This window comes from Camarhynchus parvulus, chromosome 1A (assembly GCF_901933205.1).
Source record: "Camarhynchus parvulus chromosome 1A, STF_HiC, whole genome shotgun sequence".
In the NCBI taxonomy this organism is placed as follows: Eukaryota; Metazoa; Chordata; class Aves; order Passeriformes; family Thraupidae; genus Camarhynchus; species Camarhynchus parvulus.
In genome coordinates, this window is record NC_044586.1 from 55,053,069 (window position 1) to 55,068,997 (window position 15,929).

The following is a 15,929-nucleotide window of genomic DNA, read 5'->3' on the forward strand; positions in this document are numbered from 1 at the left end:
CAGATTCCTCACCTAAAAACTCCTCCTATCCTTGCTTCTTCTCCCATACCCTTGCATCTCCTCCATTTCCAGCTCTCAAAAGACAGACAGCAATAAACATGATCAAATTTGCACCAACTCTCATACAGTGGTATCTTGTTTTCCTCTACCAGCCACACATCAGATGGTTACACCACATATTGAGCATTTCAGCTGAAATCTGTCATTTGGGCTGTTTCACTGAAGCTGAAGCCACATTTAGGTGGAAAGGAGGTGGTCATTAACAAGCAGGCACGAGCCAGTTACTCAGCCCATTCCAGCTGTGTGGAGGCACTGACTGGGGTGGTGTCACACCAGAACTCCCAGGACAGAGCCAAGAGGAGATCCCACCACTGTCAGCTGTCAGAGTCTTCAGGCTGGGTCTTCCTTTGACATGCTGGGATGTATTTTCAAAAGCAGCACAGTGTCATTACTCCCCATGTTTCTCAGGCAAAAAATCAAGAAAATCTCACCAAGAAGTAGCTCTGTAGAGCAGCCTTACTGGGCTCCATCAGGAGCACATGACAGTTGGCTTTGGCCCTTCTTGGTGCTTTTGTTTCATTTTTCTGGCAATGTCTTACTTGCCATCTGCCTGTTACTTCTTTCCCATGAAGAACCTGACCTTTACGAACCATCAGGTTAATGACAGCTCATTACTGCACCTGTGAATCAGGTTATAATTAGCCACTTCAGACAGATCTGTGACAGGAAGCTCAGAATTCATTGTTTGGGCTTGCACACCTACTGGGAAGTTAAATTGCAAAACTAGGTCATGTTGAACCATCTTGTTCATCAAAACCACTGACAGAGGGAAGAAATTATCTTTCCAGGTTTCTGAACCACTCTTCATGCTAGAGATAATTTAAAAGGCTGAAAAACATAAACAGTCCCCAGAACAACAGTGTGTTCCTATGTGGGCTTCCTAACAGCAGCCTGAACCTAAGAACACAAGCTGCATTAATTCCCCTTGGACACACTTTCCACCCAGAAAAAGGGTGTAACTGGTAACACCAACACATCCCCAACATGAAGCTAGGTCATCTTTATGCAACTAGAGATTGCAGCCATTTAAAGCACAGGCTGTTTGAAACAGATAAGAGCAACCTCAGACACTGGAGGAGACAAACACAAACTGTCTTATTTGTTTATCTCTCTTTTAATATACTGAGGCCAGGGAAGCATCAATATTAATGAATATTAGAGCTGTTCATGACCAGGACACATGCACCTCTCAAAAGCAGCTAGCACACTCTGATGCAGTGTCCATTCAGTGCTGCCCCACAGAACAGCACCAAGTGTTATTTAATTATTTAGTTGCAAGCATAACACAAAAGTTAAGGGAACCTTGACACTGAAGACCATTTCCCTAAAATAAACATTTTTGTTTGTGCATATTAGGCCCTGAATACAGCTGTAAGTTGAGATGTCTGTGAATCAACAGACTGCCCCAAAAAACAGGATGCAGACAATAATTGCTGGACAAGAGGTGCAGTCACTGCCATGATGTTCTCAGACATATTCAAAGCAATTTTCCCACAGGCTAACTCCAAGTTCACAAGCAACCCACCACCAGTTTTTCAACCACTGTTGTAAAAGATACTCAAGGCTGTTCACACTTTTCCTACTGCTCAAAGCAACCTGAATATGTGTGTATTTCCATCAAAAGCACATTCCAACCTCATACATGCATAAATAAGCAGGTATTTTCTTAGCCTAGTTTAAAAACATATCTTTCAGGTATGCATGGCTTCTTACTCTGAAGAGCTGTTAAAAAACCAAGTTAAATACTTCTCATGTTTTCCATCTCCTTCCATTAAAATACACCAAACATTTCAGAAGCCCTTGCTATTCTCATCTACAATGAAGGAATAATGATTTATGCAGAAGCATCGTCTGTTTGGTCCTTGTAAAAGTAGTTCACAATGGAACTAATAACAAGGTGTGCTGCATAAGTCACAAGCTGCTGGTAAGTGGTGTTGCAAAACTTTTTGTTATTTTTCTTTTCTGCATGACTGTAGCTCACAATTTGGAAATATGGCAGTTACAGCTCACACAAACTATTCCAGATTATTTATGCATCATTCTACTTGCAATATGTCATAAGCTTCAGCTGCCATACCAAATGCTGGGATGTTCTGAAATGTATCTGTGGAAAACTTCAGCTAAGGCCACTGTATTTCTGAATAATCAGATATTCAAACAATAAACACCAACACAAACAAAAGCACCAAAAATCCTCTTCTTCCACTCTAGTCTCTTCCCTGTGCACAACTGTGATCTCAATGAAGAAAGCCCATGTTCTTCACTAGAAAAAAAAAATTAGATTTTGAACTTGTTTTCTCCTTGCCAAACATTTTTTATCATGTTTTATATTGATACATGTATTATCTGCCTCACAAATACTTTTGAATACTGCAACTTTTAAAATAATTTCTTTCTTATACCAGAGCACAGTTTGATTTTCATTAGCATTAGTTTACTTCTGCAAGCAAAAAGAACAGTACATGAAAAGCCCAGCCTTCAACTAAGTTCCACAAAGCTGCTCCCTCCCCTACCAGGGGACATATGAATCTCTATTTTAAAACTGCTAACAATAACCTTAGAAGCAGGGTGAATTTGACATAACCAGACAGAACTTGCTGCAGTTACTTTGCTTAACAAAATTAAATTTCCATCAGGCATAAATATGGGCTATTATATATTTTACTACGCAAACATTTCCCCTATAGTCCTAATAAAAGTATTTTTAAATGTCCACAATGACGTGTAAAATACAGTAAGCAGTGAAGAATTTCACACAATGAAGTACAAGTTAAGGAAAAATCATGGGCAAACAAATTGTTCTCCTCCTGGGTAGAAACCAAAAAAATTTCAAAGTCTTATTTTGTTGTCACCTTATGCATCCTGCCTGTCACAAAGAGGTCGAAATGGTAGTAAGGCCAGTTAGAAAAACACTTTGGTAGAGAGGATAATTGGCTGAATGTAATCCCCAAGTGCAATACCCAAGCTGACAGGACTAATGCAATCCTTAGGGTATCTAAATAGCACCCAGGGAGCCATGTCACCCTACCTTAATTTAGCAATGTCACTCCTGCTAGAGGTTTGCTGCTGTTCACAACCCAACAAGGTACAGATGTCAACACAAATATTGATAAACAAAGGCTGTCCATCTCTTTTCTCTGTAAAACCTGTGCTGATAAGCTGCAGCGCGCCAGATGAGACTCTGAGTCAGCCTTATTATTGTGAAACAGAGTGGAATGATGAATACCATCGTGCAGAAGCAGAGAGCTCCTCATCCTCCTCCAGGACTCACAGCCATGAGGAGATCCCTGTCCCCCTTCTCTGTGCATGACCTGGAGTGCAGGCACAGCCCTTGGGACAAAGCTGTGCCAGCTCTACAGACAAGCACGAGGAATTTGCATCTCAAGCAACTCCTTCAAGGCAGCAAGTCACAGGTGAGAAATGATCCTTTCCTGAAGCATCAGTTTCATCTTCCAAGAGCAGAGAACAAGGCTCAGTGCTCTGTACAGCTGTCACTGTGCCAACTGATACTCTCAGCACACAACAAGCTCAAGGTTCTCCTCCTCAGCTGTCCACTCTATCAGGAAATACCAGTCCAGACACACAGCCAGACCAACCAGCACAGGTAATAAAAATGCACTCTCACATCCCAGCTGTAAGAGCAACTTTAAAATGTCACTCAAAAAAAGTCCAGATCACAGCAGTCTGGGCCACCTTCCCACTGCACAGCTGTGGTGCTGGTTGGGAACCAGACTGTTCCACAAGGACCTTCGAGAGCCCCTTCTAAGCTGACTTGGCAGCACAGGTCAAAGACTTCACATAGACCAACGCTGCACAGAACCAGCGATTTTGGAAAACCACCACTGTGAAATATCACCTGAAAAAATCCCACTGTAGTGAGAATAAGAGGGAAGGCCTCATCTATCTTTTATCTAAAGCCTTGGCGCACCAACACTGAATACTGCTCAAAGTCTTCAAACAGGTAAAGAATGGCAACTGAATTGATGAAGGGGATGGAGTATCTTAAAGAGACAGTGGAAAAGCTGGAACTCTTTAGTCTGGAGAGAATGTAGGAGAAGAAAGGACTCATTAAGGATGGCAAATAAACTGAATGCTAAACAGTAATTCACCATTTCTTACAATTCTGTAACTATGGGGCACTTCTTGAAACCACTATAAAATCTGTTAAAAAGGAAAGCAAATAAAATGTTTCTTTAGAGTTAAGAGGGGACTTCTGTAATGTGTTGTCTCCATAGTTTCCAGAAGAAGATAGCTCCAGCAATTACCAGTGTTAAATAAATTCATGGGTAACAGAGACTGAAGCGAAAGACAGCAATGTACCTTCTGACACCCGTAAATAGAGTGTATGTGTATGCTCACAATGAGTGGTAGAGGGAACAGGGACTGTTTAGCCTGGAGAAAAGGAGGCTCAGGGGAGATCTCACTGCTGTCCACACCTGCCTGAAAGGAGGTTGTAGCCAGGTGGGGGACAGCCTCTTCTCCCAGGTAACAAGCTATAGGACAAGAAGAAATTACCTCAAGTTGCACCAGGGAGTTTTAGACTTGGTATTAGGAAAAATTCCTTCACCAAAAGGGTTCTCAAGCACTGGAACAAGCTACCAAAGGATGTGCTTGAGTCACCATCCCTGAGGAATTTAAGACATGTAGATGTGGCTCTGGACTGCATGGTTTAGTGGTGGCCTCGGCAGTGCTGGGTTAATGGTTGGACTTGATGGTCCTAAAGGTCTTTTCCAAATGAAATAATTCTATGATTCCATGGGAGCAGCAGGCAGACAGAGAACAGAAAGAAAGCAGGCCCACATGTTTCCTATAAATAGCTCCTACTTCCATTGCTACTAGTGCATGTGGACTGGCCTGAGAGGGAAGGTATTTTTACACCTGAGTACAGAATCAAGTGGGAGGCTGGGAAGAATTTGCATGGCATTGGGAAATTGCTTATCCAAGCAAAACATTTTGCCTGTCTGCTCTTGCTTGTCACCTCTAAGTAAGTGGCAGTGCTTAGCACACGATCACCAACTCAGCCTGCACTGTCTCCTGATGACAGCACTGGGTGGTGAGCCACAGATGCTGCTGCTCAGCCCAGTAATCTCAGCTCCTGCTGGGGAAGGTACAACAGGCAGCTACACACACAAGGAGTCTAGAACAACCAGCCCCAAGCAACTGCTGTGGTCTGAAGATCTATGTAGCTAAGCAGAGTAAGGAGAGACTAATCAAATGTGATGCTTTGCATCATCAAGATGGGTGCCCTCGAGGCTGAAAGGACCTCTGAGCATGGGGAGGTGTTTCCATCTGTCACTGCAGTGGCAAGAAAGGCTCAAATTCCAGTTACATGCATTTAGGGCTTCGCTGTGGCACTGGGACATCCTTGCTGCTGTTAGAATAAGAGTAACAAAGATTGGACAGTCTGGAGAAGACATGGGTTTTGAGAAGGATCAGCATATGCAATGGAAGGCTCTGGCATTCAGTGGCTCCAGGAAAGCAAGACCCCAGAGGGAGGGCATCAGAAGAGGTGAAATGAAAAATATCTCAGCTAGAAAGGGTCATGGCCATTTCTATAGGTACAGCAGCATGTATGGTCAAGTAACTTATATGTACATGGATGTTAATGATGTAATTTTACAGGATAACATAGACAGCTGCTCTCTCTGTGACCAGTAATTTATTTTAAGAGCACCTAGGCTGGAAACATATGCTTTTACCAGCACTTCCCAGAGAGAGACAGAGATCTCAAGTGGCTTTCAGTTCTACAGTGAACATGCTTCTCTTACCTTGCTTTAAGTACTTCATTGACTCTTTGTTCTAGTTCTAATCTCCTCTGCCGTTCCTTTTCTAGCTCCTGCCTTAATGTTTCAGCGTTTGTTTCTTCTCTCAGCTTCCTGAGCTCCTCCTCTGTTAATTAAAGAAGAAGATAAAGATTTAGTTACCCTAAAGTATTTCTAAAAGAAATTTTAAAATCTACTTATGACAGATTCAGTATGGGGGATTTTTTTTAGCTATGCTATACCAAATATGTTCACCAGAAAAAAAAAAAACAACCAAGTATTCAAGGGCTAGACAGACTTCATAAAAAGTACACAGCTGTATCAAGTACAAAATGTTTCATTACAGTTGTTAAGCAAGGAGGAAAATAGCTCCAAAGTTTTCTTTTCAAGATGCAAAATAAGGCCTTGGTACAAGCTATCTTTACTTAAATATGACATACTCTTCATTCCCCAAAGAAATAATCAGCAGGAAAGGCTGTCTAAAGGCTAAATCCAGTTTTGTCACAACAACAACAAAAAAATTATCTGTTTTCTTCCCTCATGTCTGTGTGTGGGAAAACACAAAACCATAAACTCAAAAGAAGTTATATGATGCCATATAAACCCATGCCCATCAATTCCTGGCACTAAGTCAGATGGTCCCTCTATGAGCCTCAGCACCTTATAATTTTAAGAAAGGGTTGTGAAACAAGAAACTAAGCTAAAATTTTTACACTTTTCCAAGGTCATTGGAAAAGTGTAAAAGCTACTAACTTCCAAGTAATAATTTATATATAAATATACTCACAAATTTACTTATACAAACACATACACACTCCCACAACATTTTTCACAAGAAGTTAGTATCAAGTATGTATAAGGCTTTCTTGTGGCTAATTAGCCTTGCTTTTTGTCACTGGCAGTGTCCTTGCTCATGACCTTATTTTACTCTAGAGCTAAAATGGGGTCACTATTACTGACAGCTTTTCCCAGATAGGCATACATGAGACATAGCAAAAATAAGATTGGGAATCTCTCTCTTTTTCTTTTTTTTTCTTTTTAAACCAAAATTTACTTTACATTTTTTCTCTAGTATGGTTTTTAAGCTCAGTCACAACAATCAATAGCACAACAACAGGTGTATTTCAGGTTTACAGCAAACCAGAATAGAAACTACTTTCTATTTCCACTACCATTACAAGCACAAGGGGTTCAGGATTTTTACATTGTTTTACAAGACTGGAATACCATTTTATACCCTCCAGAGGGCTGTTACACAATGTCTTTTGTTTCTTCTCACATACTGCCTTCTAAATCTTTGATAATCAGAGAATTTTGGTATCTGAGCCTCACTGACTCCAACCACTATGGTTCTTGAGGAGGTCTGAAGCCATAGTGCAAATGTCTAGAGGAACTGATGCACTCTCCATGCCCCGCAGCAAGCCCTGTGCAGGGTGTCCAACCACTCCATCTGCTGATTGTCCTGCAGCAGAGTAGGAGCTTCAGAGCACCAGAATTAGGGGAGATGGGAAGAAGACACATGAATCAAGGGGACAACACTATGGCTTCCACGGTGAGGCTACAACTGAGCACCACCAAAAAGAAAGGAGTGCTGTTACCATCTCCCACTGAGAGATGGTGACCCTGGGAAGAAGAGCTGGAGCACAGAAACCACCATGCTATCCGCCAGCAACTGAAACTGAGAACCCCCAAGGGTGGGGTAGGGAAATGTCACTGGTATTGACTCTCCTATAAGTAAATGGAAAGATATGGATATAAGGGCAGACTTCTACATGGGGCTGTCCCTAATTACGTATCCACAAGGAATTTTAAATCCAAGAAGAAAACTAAATTTATAATTAATTTACCCTACTTTCAAGGGCTTGCCTTGCTCCAGAACAAGAGCCTGCACACAGCTGAGGGGAAACATCCGTTGCACTCCAAATGCACTGGAGCTTGTGCAATATCATGAAGATATCACAGAAAGTTCCAAAGCTTGATAGAAACTCTATCTTCTCAAGACCATTAAAGGGAAAAAATTCTTCATTACGCATTTTTTGTTTTATTAAAGAGGAAGTGACTATGCATTTTGTGTACATAAAAAAACCCACACACATTATAAATTAACCTCAGTGTCCTTGAAAGTCAGATTTTCCAGCTTCCTTAATTCCAGCTGTTCTGATTTTGCTACATCTTGTACTACTAAAACCAAAACAAAACCTCCAGAAATTGTACCTCTTGTCCTCCAAAGAGGACAAGCAGTGCCAAATATTCTTTATGGAAAGAGGCAGAGTTAAAGGGTGCACAGTGAAAGAGGCAGAACTCCTATAAAACAAACAAAAAAAAAAATACAACATCCAATCCTTAAGGACTGTCATTGCTTCACATTTCAGAGCATTTCCTAACTTTCCCATACATGACTGCAATTCAAATCCACCTCATCAAGCCCTTAAAGCAGTATTTGTTGCTACTTTGGCAGCAGTGTGGTCTGGCACTGTAAAACCTTCGTGTTCAGTTAGTTAAATACTCCTGAGTCTGCTAAGCAACAGAAGCCACAGAGAGGGGAAGGGGGACAAGTTCTTCCTTGCTCTCTCCCCTGAAATAATCTAACATTTGGCCAAGCTGAACTACACTTTTAAAGCAAATTTCTCTGTCCCTGAAGAGCCCTCCTGCAGAATGACTGAAGCTGGCTACAAAGAGCAGAGGTCATGGACCCCTGAGAAGAATACATAAGAATATTTCACCATGGTATCTATCTGTTGAGTTTTACAGATGAGTACCCTCCATGATGATGAGAATGGAGGGCTCCTTGGATTTCATCTTCAGTCAGTCAAAATTCAAACATCCTCTCCCCTCTGCACACACACAAAATGATAAAACATCAAACATCAAGTTTCAAGGTTCCAGATTAATCAGTTTTCATCATTTCCTTCCCAGGCACATCCATCATGGCTCACTATCTCCTGCAGGGCAAGAAACATTAAAATATTGCTGGAGGCTCAGTGCACGTCTTAGCTGGACATCCAGGTGAAGTGAGCAGCCATGAAGGTGACCTGGCTAGAGGGGGGAAATTACTAAAAGAAGAAAGTGTCTGATGAAATAATGACAGAGAAAATGCTGGTGTGCCTGGGAACTAGACCTGGGAACCAGAAGCATTGTTGAGAAGTGCAGCTGGCCTCTCTGAAATGCACAGCCTGGTACCTAGGAACCTGAGACATCTTGAGATACCATTGATAAGCACAAAAACAAGGAACCACAACAGCCACTTATCACCTGAAAAGGTGAAAAGTAGTCCAAAAACAGGGAAAGCATCCTGAGGAAGTAAGACCTGGTAATTGCCATTGGCTCTTTATCTATAGGAAAAAGAAACTAGTCTAGAAAAGTAATTGTACTGAGAGAACAGAAAACAACAAATGTTGGCTATTCCAAGTGAAATATAGAAATTAACAGCATCTATTGGCTGCTGAAGTGGTAATGTCCTACCCTTCCTTATTTCTGTCTAATATGACTTAATTTTTATCCAAAACAAAACTTCTCTCTCCAAGAACTTTGCATGCTGCACATACTTTTCCCTTCCTGAACAGGATGAACCCTTCCCACAAACTTTCTAAGAGATCTTGGACCCTCACCTAGGACAGTTTCCTCCAACATCTGGGATGGTTTGGCCCACTCTGACATCTGTCCAATAAGCCAGATACTGGTATCAATATAAACATATGTAAATGTGCATATAAATAATCCATCATAATTACCCTTCCTGTGGTTTTACTGGAAAGTTTGCTTCGTTAGTGAAAAGTTTGTAGTAGCCTGTAACACTATACACCTACTTAGTTGCAGCTATACTACTGATTGCTCCCAGGAATTTGTAATAGCTCAATATATATTTTTATACATATATACATACACATATATATACATATATATATATATTTGAGTTATAAATCATACATATTGTTGCTAGCCGTGATTTTTGTCACAATATGTAATGAAGTAGAGAATTTAGAGTAAAAAACCTCCATGCCCTTGAGCCTTAGAGAAGCCTATGAAGTCAGTCACAACCTCTAAATACCTACACACTGGGTAACTTTAGGTTTTGACAACAAGTGTGACTCTGGAAAAAAATGCTTTAGAAGCTCTCTAGCAAAGTCAACTTGTGTAGAAAAGCAGAACAATATCTGGATGCTACTGCTCTTTTAAAATGATCTATAAAAGTCTGTCAGACAAGGCAACAGTGGTGTTTCAATGACAGTAATCACTACACTTCTTATTGCTCTGTAAACCCTAGGTGAATTGACCCCATAGTAAAGACCATCATCAGTGATATATCTCACAGGTTAACAAAAAAACTTATCCATTTCAGTTTTTCTACAGCATTTTATCCTCTATGAAGTGTAATGGAACTGTTGCACCTGAACTCTTAGGATTTGACAACTAAAATTGAAAACTTAGCATTTCAAAAAGCTTAGCTGATACCATGTAATTGCTAAAAGACAGCAGCACCCAGTGTTTCATTGCATCATCTTACAGCATCAGCCACTACAGCAAATGAAAAATTTCAGTTTGCTCCACAGAATACTCACCTGTAAGAAACGTTCTGATAAAAAGCACTTTAGCACCCAAGTGTTTAGTATTCAGTATTTAGTTCTGGTGAGACTGAACAGAATGTGAGTAGTGTTTAGAAAAGAAGGATGGTACATCAGGCTAGAAAGGCGTGGCAGAATGTTGGATTTCTAATTCCAAACTGCTTGTGCAGTAAAGCGGATGTTTCCCTTAATCCCAGGATTGGAGGTAGATTAGGGAGCCTCCTCGTAGCTGTTTTATATAATACCATTTCTTCCTAGACCTACAGGTATGCTGCAAAATCCCCCTCTGGGACAAAGTGACCAAAACTTTATTTCAGAGCAGAGCTAGAGACTGCCAGTCACTGTTTCTAGCTACCTGAATTCAGTCTAGTGTTAAATCTAAGGAATTTAATCTGAGTTAAAAACTAGAAACAGCAAAAAGCATGTGTGCAACCCTGTCATATTTACATGGGGAAACACCAGTACTTAACAGGACAAAAATAACCCTTCTACATCTATGTTAATCATGGTAAATCTCCTTAAAACCCTTTGAACATTACTAGAATTCAAGTATGTTATTTAATTGTTACTAAACACATTAAATCCCAACCACACACGTTCAATCTGGATCTCAGCAGTTGTGCTGATGGAGCTAGACACTGGGAGCTGTCTCCAGGGCAGGCAGCTTCCACCCTTGCCAGACTCCCAATTCCTGCAGAAAGCTAATATGTTAACTTTGTCCCAGGGTAAACCCACTATATGACACTACTAACAAAATGTCAGGAATCTGAAAACATCAGATATTTTTATCATCAGAGACACTGAAGAGCTTTTAGTCTTCACCGTTAAACCAGCAGCAAATGGCAGTGCTGTGAAAGACATGGAACAGCTCCATCACTTCTGATAAAGCAAGGACAAACAAAGAATATTGTCTGACCAACAAGCAGTGATGGAGGAAGAACCTGCAATGGAATTCCCTAAGCTGATTTTTCCTGCTTACACTTACTCTGGAATTTACATACTCCTCTGAAGACATGGTCACAATTCATAGCTGTAACCAGATAGAGCTTAACTGTGCATTATTTGTTACCTGTTCTTCTTCTAATCCATGATTCTCCTTCTCCAGGGCATATGTTTTTTCCATCAGTGACTTGAGAACCATGGAGATTGCCAAAGAACTTATCATAAATCTACCCAAAAGATCTCAGATAAAACATTACCTTTTGATCCCAGACATTGGGAGACATTCTACTTTGCATGCCAGATGCTTGGCAAAGTGCTTATTTAAGCCACCACTCTAGCAGCTCCATTAACTGTCCTTTCATCCTTAAGTCACCTCTTAAGGTCATGTCATCTTTCATGCTTGGATTTCTACACTTGGCTTGGGAATCTCAAAGCTCACTGCTTAGGAGGATTACTCCAAGGATTTTATGAAGGAAGAGCCTAAAAATGTCCTTTGTCAAAACGGATACCAGTATTCTTGTTGTCCATAGCTCTTCCAGAGATGAACAACAACTGGTCTGGAAGAATTCCTCTTTTTTGGTTGGTTTTTTTTTTTGCATTTGTGAACACCTTGATTTGTCAATTTAATGGTTTTCCCTTATGGTCAGGCCTCTTGCTTGTTTGCATGAATCTTTCATACAGCAAAAAAAGATTTTCTAATAGGAATACTGGTGTCATAAAAAGCCAAAAGGCAGACAGAATCATTAAAGATTAAGTATCTTTACTGAGTGCATATCCTTCCCTCCTCTGCCCATTTTATACAGGCATTTGGTAGAGTGGAGAAGTGAAATGGGTAAATATAAACCCACATTTTCAGTATCACCTTTCTCCAGCTAAGTCTGCACACATCAAAACAAAAAAGTGACCCGTCATTTTCAGAACCAGTCATGCCAATTTCCCTTTAAAAACTTTAACACGGGTCTGGCAGTTAAACTATGGCTTTTTGCTTTATTTTGTTTCCATCATTCCTTTGTGCTTCCCTTTGCTCTTCCAAAGACAGAGCTCCTGCCCCAGTACTTACACTAAGCACAGCTTTAGAGGACCAGTTTTTGAGCCTCTTTGCATATGCCCACAGGACAGGGAGCAGCGTGCTGACAGGGCTCCTGCTCTGCTGATAAGAAACAAGCCAATTCTGATCCAGAGACAGTGGAGGGAAGGCAGAGTCTGAACCATCATCTTCTCTCAGTCAGTTAATATTCACTGGTAACACTTCTCCTCACCGGAACAGCAAGGGTTTCACATAAAGTGTTCTCTTTCATGTGATGAGGAAGACTGATTTACAAAACACATCATATTTTATAAAGTCTTCTTCCTCCTTGCAAGCTGTTCCAGCCTCCTCTCTCACCATTCCTGTCATGTCCTACTTGGAGTGGGTGAGGTTAGAAAGAAGGAAGATGCCATTGCTAAGGTTTGTACAAAATCATGATGCTAACTACCAATTAGTAACTTTACATTTACATTAAGTGCTTTCAGTGGAGCTTTATCATGTTGTAATAGACACAGACCAGGATCATTTCCCCTTCATTAGGGAAGGATTCTAAATTACACTTCCTGAAAATATAGCTTACTGAGACAGACCCCCTTCTCAAAACACCAAGTGGAAAGTTTTGTATTGCTAGATACACTTAAAAGGTCAGCTTAAAAGCAATGAAAAATACTGCTCCTCTATGAATTTTCAGAAATCTCAGAGAATAAAAATGCCAGAAGTGTTGCAAAACCCACCTAAAATAAACAGAGCTGCAAAAATGTTGTCATTATTGCAGGAATGGTTTTCACTCTGTGGTTTTGGCAGAAGTGAAACAGTCTATAAATGTTGAAATAACGTCTGGCTTAGGAATAGCAGCAGGCTCTTCCAAGGCTTTTGTGTTACTAAGCTAAGCAGGGAAATGCAGGTTCCACATGGAGCTCCCAAAATCTCTGTCCCAGTTATACAAAAGGGAGAGGCACAACAGCACTGACCATTGCCCTGCCTGGGTTTTCACACCATCTCTGCAATTAACAAAGCCAAGCTGGGCACCCAAAAAAAGGCAGAAACAGGCACAGCCCACATACATAACACAGTGTGTAGGTGGGATCTGTTCAAGGCTCTACAGCAGCTCAAACAATACATCCCTCTGAGCACTGTGCTGCATTTTTTGTGGTCCATCAGCCTCATGAAAGGCAGTGTGACGATACGAGACCCTGCAGCATTTGGGCATCTTCACGTACAGCACCATCCCCTGCATCACCAAGTGCATGCTTTGTACAGTGACAAGGGCAGACTGCACAAGCCAGGCTCAGACCAAGGATCAGCCCAGGACTCCAGCCTGCTGCTGTACTGGCATGGAGTCACATCCCATCCCTCTGCCCTGGTCTCAGAAACCTCATGCTCTGGGAAGCCAAGCTGAGAGTGAGCAAAAGCCCAATCTGTCTCTTCCACCAGTCAGAGCAGAGTCCTTGAAGATGAGAAATGGGTATCTGAATGCTCATTAGTCTGTATTGAACCCCCAAACAAGCCCTACACTGCTCACAACTGTGTCCTCCTAAAGCATTTCTAGGAAAATGAAGTCAGAGTTTTGGAGGGTTGTTTTGTTTTGTTTTTTCCCAGGAAGGCTAGAAATGAACTCAACATACACATTGAGTATCTTCGGGTATAAGCAAAACCTTCCCTACACCTCTTAAGAAACTTTCTGCAGTTTTTGAGAAGTCTCCCAGTCAGAAGTCAGACCTAGAAAAATTTAAAATTTGTTAGTAAGTAAATGAGAGTAGCTCTAGCGAAGAGACAGCACTATAGCAAAGCCTGGACTCACATATTTTTGCTGCATCATCTCTGGGTGCCCAGGATAAACATTAAAGATTTCCCAAAAGTCACCATAGGCAAACCAGTCTTCATCAGAGGAACTCTACAATCTCAAAAGAGACAGGTAAATCTCCTAGGGACACATTTTTAGTGCTAAGGAGTCCAGGATTTTAAACTGAAAGAAAGGAAGTTTAGAGGAAGGAGTAAAGGACGTGAGAAACCCAGGGTAAGCTCCAGTGCCACAGCACCCTCAGCACTCACCAGCATCAGCACACTGCCTTTCAGAGCCCTTGGTGCAGCATCAGGATCACCTGGCCAAGGGCTGACCATGTAACAAGGAATGGCCATTATGGCCCACAGCTGGTACTCGGGTCTCTCAGATAAACACAGAGCTGCTTATTCTCTTGCCAGGGTCTTCACATGCTTATGTAAATCAGCTCAAATCAGCTCTAAATTCTGCTTCAAGATTTCTGAACCTAAGGTTCAGGCTGCTAGGTCAGTAAGAAAACAGCAAAACCAATGCAGTGAATCTGTTCTGCTCCTCTCTAGCTCTGCTACTGCAGCTGGTGCGACCCTCATATCAGGAGAAATTAAACAGAAGGTGTTCTGACACAGTTGGTAATTGGGCAGCTTCACTGTCTATTTGCTGCACAGAATGACTGGGACTGTTTGAGGAGGTATCAGCATTTCTGACAGAACTGGACTTTTCAGCATAGGTCTTTTGTTGGTCAGCACACGCTTGGCCTCTGAGGTTTAACACTTTCTAACATTCCAGTTCTACCTGAGAATCATGTATGGATCTATTTCCATGAGGTCAGTATTCTTCTAGGTTGCTCTTAGAAAGAATCACCTGGTCTATTATATCAGAAAATGAAGTGGAAGCCAGAGAAAACACTGTGGAGTTAGTCACATAAATGGTTCAAAAAGGCATGAGAATGAACAGTGTGCCAGAGCAGAAATTTCAATGGGAAAGCAACATAATCCCAACTTCTTTTGTCATGACTGAGACCATGATTTGGTGAGACCACTGATTTGGTGAGACCTTAAAGCCTCCTGCCACAGACTGCTGTGTGGTGTGGAATGCAAAAACCCTTGTGGGAGAGGATTATATTTCCTTCTAGTACTCCTCATCCTCATGTGAGGTTCCTTTGATTTACCAGCTCATGACTAACCCTCTTCTCTAAGAGTCACCAGGTTTATTCACTCTCAGCTGGTGCTACCAACTCCTCTTTCCTGAGCTGCTGAATTCCACATTGCAAAAGGCTTCAACACCCTTGAATCAGAATTAGCTAATACTTCATGTAAACCACAGGATGCATGTGTGCTTACAAAGCACCTTGTGGCACCAGAACAGGAGCACTGATATCTCCAAAACTGCCCCCTATAAGCAGGCACAAGGAAGCAAGGCGTTTACCTCAAACAAAAAAGGTGCAAAAGCAGAAAGATTGTTTTGTTGGTTGTTTTGTCTTTTAAATGCAACAGCAGCAGGTACAAGGTTATTTTTTGTTAAGATACAACTAGGTTTTGAAGTGGAAACACTAAAATCACTACTAATCTTAGTATATCAATCTAACTGCCCTGGGTCAGTAGTTGCCATCCAAAACTGAGCCCTCAACTAGCCCAAGGCAGTGTTCACTTGTATTAAAAACTAGGTTATAATAACAGGAAGTCTTTTAGAAATAAATTATTCTGATTGTCCCAGCTCCAAGACAAAGCTTTTTCCAACCACATGCACTGGAAACTCCAGCAGACTAAGCCCTTTGCACTCTTCATTCAGCTGCTGTT

At 41.4% G+C, this 15,929-nt stretch overlaps 1 protein-coding gene across 2 annotated transcripts in view; it reads right to left on the reverse strand.

The window, feature by feature from the left end:
- The window catches only part of GRAMD4 (GRAM domain containing 4), a 76,373-nt gene that overhangs the window by 24,631 nt on the left and 35,813 nt on the right, over positions 1-15,929 (reverse strand). For both annotated transcript variants that reach the window (XM_030960379.1, XM_030960378.1), the window contains exon 4: positions 5,829-5,949. In XM_030960379.1, coding sequence (XP_030816239.1) covers positions 5,829-5,949 — 121 coding nt within the window. The remainder of the gene's footprint in view (positions 1-5,828; positions 5,950-15,929) is intronic.